The sequence below is a fragment of the Chiloscyllium plagiosum genome, unplaced genomic scaffold, assembly GCF_037043375.1.
Source record: "Chiloscyllium plagiosum isolate Xiang-an unplaced genomic scaffold, Cpla_swu_hap1 HiC_scaffold_32, whole genome shotgun sequence".
Classification (NCBI taxonomy): domain Eukaryota; kingdom Metazoa; phylum Chordata; class Chondrichthyes; order Orectolobiformes; family Hemiscylliidae; genus Chiloscyllium; species Chiloscyllium plagiosum.
In genome coordinates this window covers 43,368,417-43,388,906 of record NW_028270170.1, presented here as the reverse complement: position 1 = coordinate 43,388,906, position 20,490 = coordinate 43,368,417, and the positions used below count along the sequence as shown (strand labels likewise).

At 43.8% G+C, this 20,490-nt stretch overlaps 1 protein-coding gene across 2 annotated transcripts in view; it reads right to left on the bottom strand.

Moving 5' to 3' along the window:
- LOC122539684 (uncharacterized) overlaps positions 1-18,914 on the bottom strand; it is a 65,962-nt gene extending 47,048 nt beyond the window's left edge. For both annotated transcript variants that reach the window (XM_087977661.1, XM_043674673.2), the window contains exon 1: positions 18,786-18,914. In XM_087977661.1, the coding sequence (XP_087833787.1) occupies positions 18,786-18,822 (37 nt within the window). In that variant the 5' untranslated portion in view covers positions 18,823-18,914. The remainder of the gene's footprint in view (positions 1-18,785) is intronic.
- Positions 18,915-20,490: the final 1,576 nt, after the last annotated feature.

The following is a 20,490-nucleotide window of genomic DNA, read 5'->3' as shown; positions in this document are numbered from 1 at the left end:
TATTTCCAGGCCCTACTTGCCCTTGAGAAGGTAGTGGTGAACAATCTTTTTGAATTGCTTCAGTTCATGGCCTGTAGGTAGACTCACAATGCCCTTAAGGGGGAATTTCCAAGATTTTCACCCAGCAACTATGACAGAGTGACAATATATTTCCAAGTCAGGGAAATACAGCTGATAGTATTCCCATATAGCTGCTGCCCTTGTCTTTCAAGATGAAAGTGGTCATAGATTTGGAAAATGATAGCTGGGAACATTGGAGAATTCCTGTTGTGCACCTTGTAGATAGTACACATTGTTGTGGTTCTGTTCGCCGAGCTGGAAGTTTTTGTTGCAAACGTTTCGTCCCCTGGCTAGGCGCCATCATCAGTGCTTGGGAGCCTCCTGCGAAGCGCTTCTTTGATGTTTCCTCCGGTGTTTATAGTGGTCTGTCCCTGCCGCTTCCGGTTGTCAGTTTCAGCTGTCTGCTGTAGTGGTTGGTATATTGGGTCCAGGTCGATGTGTTTGTTGATGGAGTTTGTGGATGAAGCCATGCCTCTAGGAATTCCCTGGCTGTTCTCTGTCTGGCTTGCCCTATGATAGTAGTGTTGTCCCAGTCGAATTCATGTTGCTTGTTGTCTGCGTGTGTGGCGTGTATGGTCGTGTCGTTTCGTGGCTAGTTGATGTTCATGTATGCGGATTGTTAGCTGTCTTCCTGTTTGTCCTATATAGTGTTTTGTGCAGTCCTTGCATGGTATTTTGTACACTACATTAGTTTTGCTCATGTTGGGTATTGGGTCCTTCGTTCTGGTGAGTTGTTGTCTGAGCGTGACTGTTGGTTTGTGTGCCGTTATGAGTCCTAGGGGTCGCATTAGTCTGGCTGTCAGTTCTGAGATGCTCCTGATGTATGGTAGTGTGGCTAGACCATGGAACGAGGACATACCACAACCAAAAGGACTAGCCACACTACCATACATCAGGGGCATCTTAGAACTGACAGTCAGACTACTGCAACCCCTAGGACTCATAACGGCACACAAACCAACAGCCACGCTCAGACAACTCACCAGAACGAAGGACCCGATACCCAACATGAGCAAAACTAATGTAGTGTACAAAATACCATGCAAGGACTGCACAAAACACTATATAGGACAAACAGGAAGACAGCTAATAATCAGCATACATGAACATCAACTAGCCACGAAACGACACGACCAGCTATCCTTAGTAGCCACACACGCAGACAACAAGCAACATGAATTCGACTGGGACAACACTACTATCATAGGGCAAGCCAGACAGAGAACAGCCAGGGAATTCCTAGAGGCATGGCATTCATCCACAAACTCCATCAACAAACACATCGACCTGGACCCAATATACCAACCACTACAGCGGACAGCTGAATCTGACAACTGGAAGCGGCAGGGACAGACCACTATAAACACCGGAGGAAACATCAAAGAAGCGCTTCGCAGGAGGCTCCCAAGCACTGATGATGTCGCCTAGCCAGGGGACGAAACGTTTGCAACAAAAACTTCCAGCTCGGCGAACAGAACCACAACAACGAGCACCCGAGCTACAGATCTTCGCACAAACTTTGAATAGTACACATTACTGCTACTGAGCTTCAATGGCGGAGGGCGTGGATGCTTGTGGATGTGCTGCCAATCAAGCAGGCTGCTTTGTCCTGGAAGGTGTCAAGCTTCTGGAGTGTTGTTGGAGTTGTACCCATCCAGCCAAATTAAGAGTATTCCATCATAATCCTGACTTGTGCCTTGTAGATGGTGGACAGGCTTAGGGGAGTCAGGAGGTGAGTCACTCACTGCTATATTCCTAGCCATTGACCCCTCTTGTAGCTACTGTGTTTATGTGGTGAGTCCCGTTGAGTTTCTGGTCAATGATAACCTCCAGGATGTTGACAGTTGGGATTCAGTGATAGTAACATTATTGAATGTCAAGGAGCAGTGATTAGATTGTCTCTCATTGCACGGGATTTATGTGGCACGAAGGTTACTTGCCTCAGTATATGAGGAATTGTGATTGTGCTGAACATTGTGCAATTATCAGTGAACGTCCCCACTTCTGACCTTATTATGCAGGGGAGGTCAAACAGCTGAAGGTGGTTTGGCCTACAATTGAATGTTTTAAACAATGCCTCGTCCGTCTGTGCTGCCTGTTTGGTGAACAAGTGGGGTATGTCTATCTAGCAAGTGGCATGTGTACCTCTGTGAGAACCACTATCTGTGCTCAACTTTGTCTCAACTTCACGAGGGATTAACAAGGTTTGGCCATGATCTTTGTAATGGAGAGGATATTGTATCAGAAACTCAACTCAGCATCAAATAGAATCTGCCCAGGACAGAACCCCACTGGTCCTCACCTACCACCCCACCAATCTCCATGTACAGCGCATCATCCGCCGTCATTTCCGCCACCTCCAAACGGACCCCACCACCAAGGATATATTTCCCTCCCCTCCCCTATCAGCATTCCATAAAGACCACTCCCTCCGTGACTCCCTCGTCAGATCCACACCCCTCACCAACCCAACCTCCACTCCCGCACCTTCCCCTGCAACCGCAGGAGGTGCAAGACTTGCGCCCACACCTCCCCCCTCACCTCCCTCCAAGGCCCCAAAGGAAACTTCCATATCCGCCACAGATTCACCTGCACCTCCACACACATCATCTATTGCATCCTCTGCACCCGATGTGGCCTCCTCTATATTGGGGAGACAGGCCGGCTACTTGCGGAGCGTTTCAGAGAACACCTCTGGGACACCCGGACCAACCAACCTAACCACCCTGTGGCTCAACACTTCAACTCCCCCTCCCACTCCACCAAGGATATGCAGGTCTTTGGACTCCTCCATCGCCAGACCACAACAAAACGACGGTTGGAGGAAGAGCGCCTCATCTTCCGCCTAGGAACCCTCCAACCACAAGGGATGAACTCGGATTTCACCAGTTTCCTTATTTCCCCTCCCCTCACCTTGTCTCAGTCAAATCCATCGAATTCAGCACCGCCTTCCTAACCTGCAATCTTCTTCCTGACCTCTCCGCCCCCACCCCAGTCTGACCTATCACCCTCACCTTTACCTCTTTCCACCTATCACATTTGCGACGCCCCTCCCCCAAGTCCCTCCTCCCTACCTTTTATCTTAGCCTGCTGGACAAACTTTCCTCATTCCTGAAGAAGGGCTTATGCCCGAAACATCGATTCTCCTGTTCCCTGGATGCTGCCTGACCTGCTGCGCTTTTCCAGCAACACATTTTCAGCTCAGCATCAAATAGGACCATGAGTTTCAAACAGTGCAATCCAGTTTGAGATTGTGCACCGACCAAACTTGTGGTATGATTGAAAAACATACCTTGAGTTTTCCAAGTGTTAAAACAGACTGAATGTCAAACACCCTGATGGTACAAAAAAATCAAGTCAGGGATAACCGGTTGGTTTAGCTTACATGTGCAAGATGGCTCATTATGTTCAAAGATGGGCATAATTTTTGGGAGGAAGCAGAAAAGGCAAGGGTCTTCAGAAATTATATTTCTGGGGCTGTGAAGAGATTGCTGGAGATATTCCATCTGAAATTAGATTGTAAGACCATTCAGCCATTTGAGTCTGCTCCACCATTCAATAATGGCTGATGTTTCTCAATCCCATTCTCCTACCTTCTCTCTGTAAACTTTTTAAATCAAGAACCTATCTATCTCTGTCTCACATTGCATCTTTTACCCCCTTCATGCTGTTAGTTGTCCTCTGCTGGTTTTCAAAGACATCATAAATTCTCTTGCTATCTAATAATCTTCACCACATTGTAGGTTTTTTCTTTTGCGCTTGTTGAGTTACTCGTCCAATTGTTAGACTTAGCTGAGAAGAGTGAGGTCGAAGATGCAATATATCATGAGGCATTCTTTTCCAGTATTGATTACAGGAATATCACACTTACTTGTACATTTTCATCAATTTTGTAGCTATTTCACAATTTTGCCACTGACATTGGAAAAAGTCTACATCTGTCTTATATTTCCTTTCATTTTCACAGCAAATTGAATGGAAATTCTACAGCCATTCTGACTCACTAAGCATTTTGAAGTTGCAGTTTTAATCAATCATTTTTTTTTACAGTTTGTTGGCTCTCTTGTAGCTCTGAAAAGACACCCAATGTCAGCTTTGCACTTCTGAAACCATGTTTCATGTCATATTTTTTCATGGATACTAAAATGAAAGAAGTCATGTGACTAAAACAATCCAACATGTCCACTGTGTACAAGTGTATTTCTCTAAAGAAATACTGTTCCTTCAACCTGCTCAACCTTAATGCTATTTCTCCACTCCTTCAGTACTGCCCCTTCATCAGGGGAGCACCTAATCTATACTGCTCCTCCAACAGTGCAGTGCTATCCCAATACTTTCAGTAATATCTGATAGTGTAGTATCCACACATTACAGTACTTCCTCAGCACAACATCTGTCACACTCCAACACCAAACGGAGAATTCACCACTAAGGTACACAGGAAAGCCACACACACAGACCAAGTCCTGAACTATGAAAGCAACTACCCCAATACACACAAACGAAGTTGAATCAAGACACTGTTCAAAAGGGCCACAACACACTGCAGCACACCAGAACAGCAAAAAGAGGAAGAGGAACACCTATACAAGGTATTCGCAAAAAACGGATATCCTCGCAATTTCATCAACAGATGCCTAAGGGAGAGACAACAGAACGAGGACATGCCGCAACCCAAAGGACTAGCCACACTACCATACATCAAGAACATCTCTGAAATGACAGCCAGACTACTGCAACTACTAGGACTTATAACAGCACACAAACCAACAGCCACTCCCAGACAACAACTCACCAAAACAAAGGACCCGATACTCAGCATGAGCAAAACTAACGTAGTGTACAAAATCCCATGCAAGGACTGCACAAAACACTATATAGGACAAACAGGAAGACAGCTAACAATCCGCATCCACGAACATCAACTAGCCACGAAACGACATGACCAGCTATCCCTAGTAGTCACACACGCAGACGACAAGCAACATGAATTTGACTGGGACAACACCACCATTATAGGGCAAGCGAAACAAAGAACAGTCAGGGAATTCCTAGAAGCTTGGCACTCATCCATCAACAAACACATAGACCTGGACCCAATATACCGGCCACTACAGCGGACAGCTGAAACTGACAACCGGAAGCGGCAGGGACAGGACACTATAAATGCCGGAGGAAACACCACAGAAGCGCTTCACAGGAGGCTCCCAAGCACTGAGGATGTCACCTAGACAGGGGACGAAACGTTTGCAACAAAAACTTCCAGCTTGGCGAACAGAACCACAGCAACGAGCACCCGAGCTACAAATCTTCTCACAAACTTTGAACACTCCAACACTGAACCTCTGATAGCGTGGCACTCCCTCAATACTGCCTTGCCAACAGTGCTGTGCTCCCTTAGTACTTTCCCTTTGCCAGTATTCACTCTCTCAGTATTGTCTTTTGCCAGCAGATCGTCTGCACTACCCCTCTGCGAGTAGAAAACTATTGCAATAATGCCTCACTGATTGGGTAGTAACCTCTCATTTCTGCAGTGTTGACACACTGACAGTGCAATTTACCCTCAGTGTTAGTATGGAGGGTCAACTGTGTATTCTGAAGAAGAGTCACTGAACGTGAAATATTGACTCTGCTTTCTGTCCACAGTTGCTGCCAGATGTGCTGAGTTTCTCGAGCAATTCATGATTGCCAGTATCTGGATTCCTTTTATTTTATTATGTCAGCTATGATGCAAGCTGTGTCATACATAATATGCATAGATATCATTTATTTTGGATTTTTGAACTAGTGACATGGGAGTGAATGAAGGGAATTAATCATTAAACATGTAACATTTCTGCAACCATGGTAATTTATTATGAAGCACATTATTAGAGAGACATTCTGAAGAGTAATGCGAATTTGATTACATTAGAAGAGTTCATGAGTGACCAAAGTAAACAAGGTTTCACTAAGCTTTTGTATAGAAGACTCTGGAATTTTACTTTGGCTTAGGGGAAATACTGGTAGCATAGAAAGAAAATACCTTTAGTTTCAGTTTGTGGCAATTTTGCAGTAATCCTGGCTGAAGCTGGACATTTAAATCAATATCTCCCGAGACAGGAAGATAGTTTAGAATTGTTAGGAAGAAGTTACCTCAGAAAAGGAGTTTTGTTTCAAATTTTGAAACTGAGGAAGTCTTAGCTCCAAGAAGCTAAGACTTGACTCCAAGAAGAGGAGTCATAAGAGGTTCTTATGACTAGAAAATGAAGACACATCTAAATCTTCTTTGTATGGTATTTGAATGTTTAAATGGAATGCTTTTGTTTAATAAGGGTAGCAGGGATAATCCAGGTAATTATAGACCGATGAGCTTGATGTCAGTGGTTGGGAAGCTGCTGGAGAACATACGGAGGAATACGATCTATTTACATTTGGAAGAAAATGGGCTTATCAGTGACCGGCAACATGGTTTGTGGAGGCAAGGTCATGTCTTACCAACTTAATAGAAGTCTTTGAGGAAGTGACAAAGTTGATTGATGAGGGAAGGGCTATAAATGTCATATATATGGGACTTCATTTAGGCGTCTGTTAAAGGTTCCCCTTAATAGTGATGGAGAAAGTGAAGTCGCATGTGGTTCAGGATGTACTAGCTAGAAGGATAGGGAACTGGCTGGGCAGCAGGAGACTGAGTACTAGTGGAAGGGAGTCTGTCAAAATGGAAAACTGTAACCAGTGGTGCTCCACAAGAATCCATGCTGGGACCACTGTTGTTCCTGATATACATAAATGATCTGGAGGAAGGTATTGGTGGTCTGATTAACAAGTTTGCAGATCATCCTAAGATTGGTGGAAATCACCTAGGAGAAAGTGAGGACTGCAGACACTAGAGATCAGAGGTCAAGAGTGTAGTGCTGGAAAAGCACAGCAGGTCAGGTGGCATCTGAGGAGTAGAAGAATCAATGTTTTGGGCATAAGCCCTTCATCTTCTTTCTGATAAAGGGCTCATGCCTGAAAAGTCGATTCTCCTGCTCCTCAGATGATGCCTGACCTGCTGTGCTTTCCCAGCACTATACTCTTGACTAATATTGGTGGAGTAGCAGATAGTGAAGGGAACAGTCAGAGAATACAGCAGAATATAGATAGATTGGAGAGTTGGGCAGAGAAATGGCAGATGGAGTTCAATCCAGGTAAATGCGTGGTGATGCATTTTGGAAGACAGTGCTATTTTCTGGGTCAGTAGATTGAAAGAAGCAAGAATGGCCTTTAATAGAGTGATATGCTCCTCTTGTTGGACGTGGGAGTTTAGGGAGAGTTTATAGGTTACTGAGGATTATGTCTGCAATAAATGTCATTGGTTGCGAATCCTATCAGATTAAATGGATCGGTTGGAGAGACAGTTAGAGGCAATGAGGAATTTACAAGAGCAAGGGGATGCGATGGTTGACAGTTATAGGAAGGGGGAAAAGTCACAGATACAGTCACAAAGATGGACTAACTCCAGGAAAGGTAAGAGAGGTAGGCAGTTAGTGCAGGAGTCTTCTGTGGCTATTCCCATTTCAAACAAGTATGCTGTTTTGGAAAATGTAGGGGGTAATGGATTCTCAGGGGAATGTGGCATGAACAGCCAAGTCTTTGGCATTGAGACTGACCCTAATGCAATAAGGGGTATGTCACGTTCCAAGAGATCGATTGTGTTAGGGGGCTCTCTAGTCAGCAGCGAAAAATCAGAATGGCGTGTTGCTTCCTTGGTGCCAGGATCAAGGATGTCTCAGAGAGGGTGCAACATGTTCTCAAGGGGAGAGGAGCCAGCCGGAGGCCATTGGACACATTGGAACCAATGACATAGGAAGGGAAAAGGTTGAGACTCTGAAGGGAGATTATAGACAGATAGGCAGTAATTTAAAAAGGAGGCCCTTGAGAATAGTAATATCTAGATTACTCCCGGTGCTACAAGCTAGTGAGGGCAGGAATAGGAGGATAGAGCAGATGAATGTATGGCTGAGGAGTTAATGTATGGGAAAAGGATTCACATTTTCGGATCATTTGAAGCTCTTTTTGGATAGAAGTGACCGGTACAAGAAGGACGGATTGAACCTTACTTGGAAGAGGACTAATATATTGACAGGGACACTTGCTAGGCTGCTCGAGAGGATTTAAACGAGTCAGGAAGTGGGGTGGAACCCAGGGAGATAGTGAGGAAAGCGATCAATCTGAGACTGGTATAGATGAGAACAAAGGCAAGTCAAAGAGTCAGGGCAGGCAGGGACAAAGCAGAGAACAAGGTAGAACTGATAAATTAAACTGTATTTATTTTAATGCAAGAGGCCTTACAGGGAAGGCAGATGAACTCAGGGCATGGTTAGGAACATGGGACTGAGATATCATAAACATGGCTCAAGGATGGACAGAACTGGCAGCTTAATATTCCAGGATACAAATACAACAGGAAGGACAGAAAGGGAGGCAAGAGAGGAGGGGGAGTGGCGTTTTTGATGAGGGATAGCATGACAGCTGTACTGAGGGAGGATATTCCTGGAAATACATCTAGGGAAATTAGTTGGGTGGAACTGAAAAATAAGAAAGGGATGATCACCATATTGGGATTGTAATGGAGACGCTCTAATAGAGGGAAATTGAGAAACAAATTTGTAATAAGGAGATCTCAGTTATCTGGAAGAATAATAGGGTGGTTATCGTAAGGATTTTAACTTTCCAAACATAGACTGGGACTGCCATAGTGTTAAGGGTTTAGATGGAGAGGAATTTGTTAAATGTGTACAAAAAAATTTTCTGATTCAATATATGGATGTACCTACTACAGAAAGTGCAAAACGTGACCTACACTTGGGAAATAAGGTAGGGCAGGTGACTGAGGTGTCAGTGAGGGAGCGGTTTGGGGTCAGTGATCATAACTTTATTAGTTTTAAAATAGTGATGGAAAAGGGTAGACCAGATCTAAAAGTTGAAGTTCCAAACTGGAGAAAGGCCAATTTTGATGGTTTTAGGCAATAACTTTCAAAAGCTGATTGGGGGCAGATGTTCACAGGTAAAGGGACGGCTGGAAAATGAGAAGCCTTCAGAAATGAGATAACAAGTGTCCAGAGAAAATATAGTCCTGTTATGGTAAAAAAAAGGCTGGTAGGTACAGGGAATGCTGGATGACTAAAGAAATTGATTGTTTGGTTAAGAAATAGAAGAAAGCATATGCCACATATAGACAGGATAGATCCAATGAATCCTTAGAAGAGCGAAAAGGCAGTAGGAGTATACTTAAGAGAGAAATCAGGAGGGTAAAAAGGGGACATGAGATTAAGGACCCAAAAGTAACCAGCAAGAGAATAGGGCCCTCAAAGATCAGTAAGGTGGCCTTTGTGTGGAGCCATAGGAGATGGGGGCGGGTGGGGGGGAGCGATACTAAACGAGTATTTACTGTGGAAAAGGACATGGAAGATATAGAATTTAGGGAAATAGAAGGTGACATCTTGAAAAATGTCCATATTACAGAGGAGAAAGTGCTGATCAGGTGTATCCTAGAACTCTGTGGGAAGCTAAGGAAATGATATGTGGAACTTGTTCAAGGGGCAACTATTGAGTGTCCTTGATAATTATGTACCTGTCAGGCAGGAAGGAAAGGGTCGTGCGAGGGAGCCGTGGTTTAATAAGGAATTGGAATCCCTTGTTAAATGGAAGAGGGCGGCCTATCTCAAGATGAGACGTGAAGGTTCAATTGGGGCGATTGAGAGTTATAGGGTAGCCAGGAAGGACCTGAAGAGAGAGCTAAAAGCAGCAAGGAGGGGACATGAAAGGTCCTTAGTAGATAGGATTAGGGAAAACCCTAAGGCTTTCTATAGGTATGTTAGGAATAAAAGAATGACTAGGGTAGGAATAGGTCCAGTCAAGGATAGTAGGGGGAAGTTGCGTGTGGAGGCGGAAGAGATTGGGGAGATACTGAATGAATACTTTTCTTCAGTATTCACTCAGGAACAGGGCATTGTTGTCGATGAGAATACTGAGGAACAAATAAGTAGAATGGATGGCTTTGAGGTATGTAGAGAAGAGGTGTTGGAAATCCTGGAAAAGGTGAAAATAGATAAGTCCCCTGGGCCTGATGGCATTTATCCTAGGATTCTCTGGGAAGCAAGGGAGGAGATTGCAGAGCCATTGGCCTTGATTTTTATGTCCTCTTTGTCTACAGGAGTAGTCCCAGAAGACTGGAGGATAGCAAATGTGGTTCCCTTGTTCAAAAAGGGGAGTAGGGATAGCCCTAGTAACTATAGGCCGGTGAGTCTCACTTCTGTTGTGGGCAAAGTCTTAGAGAGAATTGTAAGGGATAGGATTTATGCACATCTGGATAGGAATAATGTGATCAAGGATAGTCAGCATGGTTTTGTGAAGGGCAAGTCGTGCCTCACAAACCTTATTGAATTCTTTGAAAAGGTGACGAAGGAGGTTGATGAAGGGAAAGCGGTAGATGTGGTATATATGGATTTTAGTAAGGCGTTTGATAAGGTTCCCCATGGTAGGCTACTGCAGAAAATACGGAGATATGGCATTGAGGGTGAGTTGGAGGTTTGGATTAGGAATTGGCTGGATGGAAGAAGACAGAGGGTAGTAGTTGATGGCAAAGTTTCTTCATGGAGTGCCGTCACTAGCGGTGTTCCGCAAGGATCTGTTTTGGGACCATTGCTGTTTGTCATTTTTATAAATGACCTGGAAGAGGGGTTAGAAGGTTGGGTGAGCAAGTTTGCGGATGATACGAAAGTCGGAGGAGTTGTTGACAGTGAGGAAGCATGTGGCAGGTTACAGCAGGATATAGAGAAGCTGCAGAGCTGGGCAGAAAGGTGGCAGATGGAATTCAATGTAGCTAAGTGCGAGGTGATTCACTTTGGGAAGAATAACAAAAAGATGGGGTACTGGGCTAATGGTCGGATACTTGGTAGTGTGGATGAGCAGAGGGATCTTGGTGTCCATGTACACAGATCTCTGAAAGTTGCCACCCAGGTAAATAGTGCGGTGAGGAAGGCATATGGCGTACTGGCTTTTATTGGTAGAGGAATTGAGTTCCGGAGTCCTGAGGTCATGATGCAGTTGTATAAGACTCTGGTACGGCCGCATCTGGAATATTGTGTGCAGTTTTGGTCGCCATACTATAGGAAGGATGTGGAGGCATTGGAACGGGTGCAGAGGAGGTTTACCAGGATGTTGCCTGGTATGGAAGGAAAATCGTATGAGGAAAGACTGAGGCACTTGGGGCTGTTTTCACTAGAGAAAAGAAGGTTTAGGGGTGACTTGATTGAGGTGTACAAGATGATTAGGGGGTTAGATAGGGTCGACAGTATGAACCTTTTCCCGCGTATTGAGTCGGGTATTACAAGGGGGCATAGCTTTAAATTAAGGGGGGGTAGATATAGGACTGATGTTAGGGGTAGGTTCTTCACTCAGCGAGTCGTTAGTTCATGGAATGCCCTGCCAGTAACAGTGGTGGACTCTCCCTCTTTATGGGCATTTAAGAGGGCATTGGATAGGTATATGGAGGATAGTGGGTTAGTGTAGTTTAGGTGGGCTTGGATCGGCGCAACATCGAGGGCCCAAGGGCCTGTACTGCGCTGTATTCTTCTATGTTCTATGTTCTATGATTGCTGGGCCCCAACTATAGTCACAGGTAGTGCTGGAAGACTTGGCCACTGTTTAAGAAAGCCAGGGAACTATAGACCAGCAAGCCTGACGTCAGTGGTGGACAAGTTGTTGGAGGGAATCCTGAGGGACATGATGTACATGTATTTGGAAAGGCAAGGACTGATTAGGGATAGTCAACATGGCTTTGTGTGTGGAAAATCATGTCTCACAAACTAGATTGAGTTTTTTGAAGTAACAAAGAGAATTGATGAGGGCAGAGCAATAGATATGATTTATATGATCTTCAGTAAAGCGTTTGACAAGTTCCCTATGGTAGACTGGTGAGCAATGTTAGATCTCATGAAATACAGGGAGAACTAACCATTTAGATGCAGAACTGGCTCAAATGGAGAAGACAGAAAAGGGGGTGGAGCGTTGTTTTTCAGACTGGAGGCCTGTGGTTAATGGAGTGCCACAAAGATCAGTGCTGGGTCCACTACTTTTCATCAATTATATAAATGATTTGGATGGGAGCATAAGAAGTATAGTTAGTAAGCTTGCAGATGACACCAAAACTGGAGCTATAGGAGACAGCAAAGAAGGTTACCTCAAATTACAACAAGATCTTGATCAGATGGGCCAATGGGCTGATTAGTGGCAGATGAAGTTTTAGATAAATATGAGGTGCTGCATTTTTGGGAAGCAAATCTTAGCAGGCCTTACATACCTCATGGTAAGGTACAAGGGAGTGTTGCTGAACAAAGAGATCTTGGAGTGCAGGTTAATAACTCTTTGAAAGTAGAGTCGCAGGTAGACAGGATAGTGAAGGCGGCGTTTGGTATGCTTTCCTTTATTATTCAGAGTATTGAGTATTGAAGTTGGGAGGTCATGTTACAGCTGTACAGGACATTAGTTAGGCCACTGTTGGAATATTGCGTGCAATTCTGGTCTCTATCCTATCGGAAAGATGTTGTGAAACTTGAAAGGGTTTAGAAAAGATTGACAAGAACGTTGTCAGGGTTAGAGGATTTGAGCTATAGGGAGAGATTGAGTAGGCTTGGGCTATTTTCCCTGGAGTGTCGGAGGCTGAGGAGTGACGCTATAGAGGTTCATAAAATCATGAGGGGCATAGATATGATAAATAGACAAAGTTTTTTTCCCTGGGCTGGAGAAGTCCAGAACGATAGGGCATAGGTGAGAGAGAGGAAAGATATAGAAGAGATTAAGGGACAACGTTTTCACGCAGAGAGTGATATGTGTATGGAATGAGCTACCAGAGGAAGTGATGGAGTCTGGTACAATTGCAACATTTAAAAAGGCATCTGGATGGGTATATGAATAAAAAGGGTTTGGAAGGATATGGGCCAGGTGCTAGCAGGTGGGACTAGATTGGGTTGAGATATCTGGTCGGCCTGGACGAGTTGGACCGAAGGGTCTTTTTCCGTGCTGTACATCTATGACTCTAAGAGCAAACTATACAGTAAATGGGAAAGTCCTGCGGAAAATTGATGTACAGAGAGATCTGGGTGTTGAAGTCCATTATACCCTGAAGGTGGCAACGCAGGTCGATAGAGTGGTCAAGAAGGCATACGACATGCTGTCCTTCATCGGATGAGGTATTGAGTACAAAAGTTGGCAGGTTGTGTTACACTTGTATCGGAGTTGGTTTGGCCACATTTGGAATACTGCGTACAGTTCTGGTCACCACATTGCCAAAAGGATGTGGATGCTTTGGAGAGAGTGCAGAGGAGATTCACCAGGATATTGCCTGGTATGGAAGGCACTAGCTATGAAGAGAGTTTGAGTAGATTAGGATTATTTTCATTAGAAAGACGAAAGTTGAGCAGGGACCTGATTGAGACCTACAAAATCATGGGAGGTATAGACAGGGTGTATAGCAAGAAGCTTTTTGTCCCCAGAGTGGGGGTCTCAATTGCTAGGGGTCATGAGTTCAAGGTTAGAAGGGAAATGTTGAGAGATATGCGTGGAAAGTTCTTTTCGCAGTGGCTGGAACATTTTGCCAGTCAAGGTGTAGAGGTGGGTATGATAGCATAATTTAAGATGTATCTAGAGAGATATGTGAATGGGCAGGGAGCAGAGGGATACAAATCGTTAGAAAAGAGTTGACAGGTTTAGTTTGAAGATCTGAATCAATACAGGCTTAGAGGACTGAAGAGCCTGTTTCTTTACTGTAGTTTTCTTTGTTCTTTATTCATTGTTGAGACTAATGCGATTGTATTTTCATTGTGTGTTTTGATATCTTTAAACATTTGTTACATGGAGATAGTTTGATTTATTCTACTTTTTCTTTATTTCTTTTATGTATTAACTTTCCGTTTCATTGTTAAACCCAAATCAGCTGCACTGGGTGTTTTTCTTTCAGTAAAAGACCATCACATTAAAACCGCCAACAAAAAAAAAAGTTGATCTATCATGAGAGATTTCAGACTGGCATCTGACTTTTCCAGTGGTAACATAAGTTGAGATCATAAGTTGAGCTTGATGATATATTCAAGGGTCAGAAATAAAGATTGGGCCACAACTTGCTAATTCTGAAGTGAGACTGCCAGCTATTGAGTCAAGGTGCAGGAACTGATTGAAACCTTTCCAGTAGGTGAGAAATCTCAAATGAAGCAGTATTCATAAAAAAAAGGAACAGCTACACTTTTATAGCTAATGTATATGGATACATTGTATAACAATAAAACATTGACAGGATCTAATGTCAGGACACATAGATTAGATTAGCTTCCCTACAGTATGGAATCAGGCCATTTGGCCCAACAAATGCACACTGACCCTCTGAAGAGTAACCCACCCAGACCCATTTCCCTTTGACTAATGCACCTAACACTACGGGCAATTTAGCATGGCCAATCCACCTGACCTGCACATCTTTGGATTGTGGGAGGCAATCAGAGCACCCGGAGGAAACCCACGCAGACAGAGGGGAAAATGCCTCTGTGGAGATTGCACAATCACCCAATGCTGGAATCAAACCCAGGTCCCTGGTGCTGTGGGGCTGCAGTGCTAATCACTAAGCTACCGTGCCGCCCATACATAACAATGGTATTAAGGCAGAAAACCAGACCTTTGGTCATGGAGGTTTTGTGAATTGTCTTCAAGTGAGAGATTATGACTGAGAGGTAGAGAGGGGCAGGGATAGCATTCCTAAACTTACTAGGTGAAAATGAGGACTGCAGATGCTGGAGAGTAGAGTCAAGATTAGTGTGGTGCTGGAAATGCACAGCAGGTCAGGTAGCATTTGAGGATGAAGGGCTCCTGCCCAAAACGTCGATTTTTCTGCTCCTCAATGCTGCCTGATCTGCTGAGCATTTCCAACACCACTCTAATCTTGATTTCTGAACTTACGTCTTGGCAGCTAAATGGCTGCCAGTTAGGGATTAAAATAGGGATGTGAAAGTACCAGAATTGAAAGAGATTTCATTCTCTGAATGTTTCAGAGAACATCTCTGGAATACCCGCACCCACCAACCCCACCGCCCTGAGGCTGAACACTTCAATTCCCCCTCCCACTTTGTTATGGATATGTGGGTCCTGGGCCTCCTGCACCACCTGATGCCTGAAGAAGGAACACCTCATATTCTGTCTTGGGACCCTGCAACCACACGCGATAAATGTGGATTTCAACAGCTTCCTCATTTCCCCTCCCCCCCATATTGTGCCTGTCCAAAGCTTCCAACTCTGCACTGCCCTCCGGACCTGTCCATCACTCCCCCCTCTGACCTATCACCTTCTCATTCACCTTCATCCACCTATCGCTTTCTCAGCTACCTATCCCCAACCCCATCCCCATCCCATTTATCTCTCAGCTATAGCCCCCACGCCTCATTCCTCTGCCTAAAACATTGATTCTTCTGCTCCTCAGATGCTGCCTGACCTGCTGTGCTTTCCCAGCAGCACAATCTTGACTCTGATCTCCAGTCCTCACTTTCTCCTGGCCAGATTATGATGCAGAGCAACACCAATTCCATTTAAAGCAGAGGTCACCATGAAGGTCCTGCCTTCCCAACCTCACCTCTCACCTGAGGCCAAGCAACCCTCAGGTTAAACTCACCCCCCATTGTCGCTCTTTAATGAGAGAGCAGCCCAATGGTCCGCTGAGTTTAAGATCACTTTCATTACAGGAGAGATAGGTCCATGATAGGCACTGGGATGAAAGCATGAGATTCAGAACAATGCAGGAAGGAAATACTTTTTCAGCCAGACAGTCACATTTAGGCCAGACCAGGTAAGGATGGCAGTTTCCATCCCTAAAGAACATGAGTAAACCTGACAATCGACAATGCATTCATGGTCATCATTAAACCCTTAATTCTCAAGTTTTGTTTTAAATGAATTCCATCATGTGCCATGGCAGAATTCAAAAACCACATCCCCAGAACATTCCCTGGGTCTCTGGATTGTCCAATGATAATATGACTAAGCTGTAACCACCCGCTTATTCTGACATGATTAACTAATAAACCAACTGAGGAGGATCAATCATCTCACTCAAGGCTGGGATTCCTCCTCTGATTTTGCTCAGTTTCTTGCGGATGGAGGATCACATGAGTTTGGCAATTGGACTGATAGCCAAAATTAGCCCTAAATTGCCACAAAGGGGTCAATTTCCTTCTTACATTTCCATGAAAGAATCATTACCACAAGGAACAAATCTTTTGAAACAATTTGGAAATTCACCAACTGTAGCGAGTAACTCACCTCCTGACTCCCAAAAGCCTGCACAAGGCACTACTGTAGAATGTGATGGAATACTCCCCACTTGCCTGGATGGGTGCAGCTTCAACAACGCTCAAGAAACTTGACACAATCCAGGACTAAGCAACCCACTTGACTGGCACCATCTTCAATCACTGACACAAAAGGACAGGTCTACGATCAACAAGATGCATTGTGACAATTCATAAAAGTTCCTTTGACAGAAATTCCCAAACCTGCAACTGTAACTACCTAGAAGGAGAAGAGCAACAGATACATGGGAACACACCACCATCTGCAATTTCTCCCTCCAAGCCACTCACCATCCTGACTTGGAAATTTATCGCTATTTTCAGTGTCACTGGGTCAAAATCCTGGAATTCCATTCCCAAAGGTTTTGTGGGTTTACTTACACTGCAAGGACTCCAACAGTTCAAGAAAACAGCTCACCATCACCTTCTCTGGAGGAATTAGGGTTAAACAGTAAATGCTGTAAATGCACAACCCATGAGCAAATGAAAAAAAAAAAATCAGCATAATTCACTGATATGTGTTTGTATTGGGCATGGGTTAATGCAAGTTATGATGGAGGGGAACATGCATACAGTGGTGTTCCCATACATCTGCATCCCTTGTCCTTGTAAGTGATTGAGGTTGTTGGTTTGGAAGCTGTTGCAGATGGTACACACAGCTGCCACTCTGTGTTTATGATGGAGTGAATGAATACTTGACAGTCATAGCATCATACAGTTGTACAACATGGAAACAGACCCTTCAGTCAACTCATCCACACCAACCACATATCCTAAATTAATCTGGTCTCATTTGCCAGCATTTGGCCCATATCCCTCTGAACCTTTCCTATTTATGTACCCATTCAGATGCCTTTTAAATGTTGCAATTGTAACAGCCTCCACCACTTCCTCTGGCAGCTCATTCCATACATGCTCCACCCTCAGTGTGAAAAAATTGCCCTTAGGTCCCTTTTAAATCTTCCACAGCTTACCGTAAAGATATAGTTTTAGACTCCCTTGCCCTGGGAAGAAGACCTTGCCAATTATTCTATCCATGTCCCTCATGATTTTATAAACGTCTATAAGGTTACCCTTTAGCCTCTGACACTCCAGGGGAAATAGCCCCAGCTGAGAAGTCTCTCCCGTTGCTCAATCCTCCATCCTGGCAATGTCCTTGTAAATGTTTTGTGAACCTTTTCAAGTTTAACAACATCTTTCCCATAGCAGGGAGACCAGAATTGAATGCAGTATTCCAAAAGTGGCCTAACCAGTATCCTGTACAGCTGCAACATGACATCCCAACTCTGATACTCAATGCATTGACCAATGAAGGCAAGCATATCAAATGCCTTCTTTTCAGTACCATGTCTACCTGCAACTCCACTTTTAAGGAACCATGAACCTGTACCCTAAGGTCTCTGTTCAGCAACACTCCCTCGGCCCTTACCAGGACTTACCATAAGTCCTGGCCTTAAATTGGCTGAAAGTGGGCTGCCTTGTTCTGGATGGCAACAATCTTCTTCAGTGCAAGAGCTGCACCCATTCAGGCATGTGAGGAGTATTCCATCACTCTCCTGATATGTGCATTGTAGATTGTGAAGAGGCTTTGGGGAGTCAGTGCTGTATTCCTCGCCTCTGACCTGCTCTTGTAGCCACTGTGGTTGTGTAGCTGGTTAAGTTTATTAATCCAGAAGGTAGTTTAGATTAGAAGGGAACAAGTAGTGACTTATAATTAATTGTCTGAATATATTAAAAAGGGCCAGCTGGGATTGAAAGACAGGCTGTTGGACTGGTGTAGCCAATCTATACAGAAAATCTACGCCTCTTAGATTTTGTTTGACCAAGCAAGTTAGAACCCAATAACCCGAACAATTTCTGGTCAATAATGGCCAGGATATAATGCTGGCTAATAAATTCCTGTTGGGGGTGGCATTGTTCAGATGAATCAAGATGGGATTCTATTTTCCTCTTAGATTGGAGTAAAAGACCCCACATTATATGTCTTAAAAAATGACAGTAAATTATGTTGGTTTCTGTGGCAGCATTTACCCTCATGAGCATCTGAGTTGATTATTGTTTGCACTATTTCTGCTTCTGAGTGTAAAAATTATTCCAACGTTATGGCTGTGACTATACTTTCAAAGTGCTCAGTTAGTTTAAAGTATTGCTTTTCAGTGCCCTGAGGCCATGAGTGATGGTAAATACATGCAAATCTTTCTTTTTATCACTCTTCCAGTGCCGGCACAAACCATGCATAGCTTTTACTCAGTATTAAGCCCGGAATGATTTCCCGAATTTTCAAAATTGCACTGAAACTGAGGGAAAGTTATGAAACGCGGATAGTGAGAAAGCATGTTAAATTGTTTGGCTAACAGAGAGAAGGAACCTTACCATCGATGAGGAGAAATACAATCACTAATCGAAGCATTCCGTCAAAAGTGTAGCATCGAGTACTACGAGCTCCAGTCTTTACTCTCACTGATGCTTTTTAATCTAACTCAAGCAGCTCAGAACTGTTTGACACTCGGTTGCGAATGTTGCTGCCTTTTCTGTCTCATTGCTTTCAGACGACAGCTCATCGATGATCTGGCTACTGGCACATTGCTGAGATAATTGGATACACACCGTGTCTCTCTACTTCTATTACAAGCTCAATGTTCAAAGCTATTGCAACTTAAATCTTTCCAATCTAGTTCTTTTTCCCCTGGAATGAGCAGCTTTTCGCTGCGGTCTCTCCTTGGTCTAATACTCACTGTGAGCTGAAATTAAAATGAGATTGAGCCCTAACTGTTTCAGACAGTTTCCGACATTGCTCAGACACGCAGAACAACGTGAACAGAAAAGAAATCTGAGACTGAACCAATCCCTTTGCAGTCTTGTTGAATCTTGATTTGAGTTTTTAAATTTATATTCACACTATCACCTATTCCTATCAAAATAACATTGCCCAAGTTCACCCCACTTTACTGCTGAAGCCCACATTGGTTTCCCAATACATTCCGAACTGATTTTCCACATTCTACCCACTATAAACTTGAGATCATCCTAAACTCCATGTCTTAACTTCCACCAAGTTCTGCCCTTTGATCTACATCAGCATAAGGCCAAGCAATGTTTTGACTTTAAGATTCACATTCTTGATTTCAAATCATCCACAGTCTTGTTTCTCCCTTTCTCTAAAATCTCCTCCAACCCCATCTGAGATATCAGTGAGTCTCTATTTCTGGACAATTATTCACAGTTTCAATTGTTCGATCACTGGCACCTATGCCTCAGTTACTTCTGGAATTCTCACCCTATACCTTTCCATTTCTCAGCCTCAATTTCATCCCTTAAGATGGTCCTTAAACTTACATCTTTGAGAAACTGGTGGAGAAATTGCTGGAGGAACTCAGCAGCAACTGTCGAAAGAAAACTGGGCTGAAGTTTTGAGTCTGGAAAGACTCTTCTTCGGAACTGGAGAAGAAGAGTCACATCAGATTTGAACCATTGATTTAATGGTTAACTCACGTAGCTCAGTGTCATACTTTGATTTATAGTGTTATAGTGGAATGCTGCATTATATTAAAGGTCAGGTGTGGGATGAAGTTCAATGCAGAGAAATGAGAGGTAATGCATTTTGGTCAGAAGAAAATGGATAGACAATAGAAAATAAGGGTTACAATTCTCAGGTGGGTGCAGGAGCAGGAGCTTATATGAGCACGGAATATTTGAGATGGCAGGACAGGTGGAGAGGGCAGTTAAAAAGCATGCATGGTCCTCAGCTTTATTAATGGAACATAGAGTACAAGAACAAAGAGATGATGTTGAATCTGTATAAGACAGTTGTTAGACCTCAGCTGAAGTAATGTGTACAGTTGTGGATGCCACACTATAGGAACAATATGAATGTATTGGAGAGAGTGCAGTAATGATTGACAAAGATGGGTTTGACGATGAGAAGCTTTAGTGATGAGGATAGATTGAAACAATTGGAACTGTTCTCCTTGGAGAGAAGAAGGCTGTAAGGAGATTTGACAGAGGTTTTCAAAATCATGAATGAGCTAGATAGAGGTGATAGGGAGAAGCTGTTCCCATTCATAAAAAAAAACAAGAA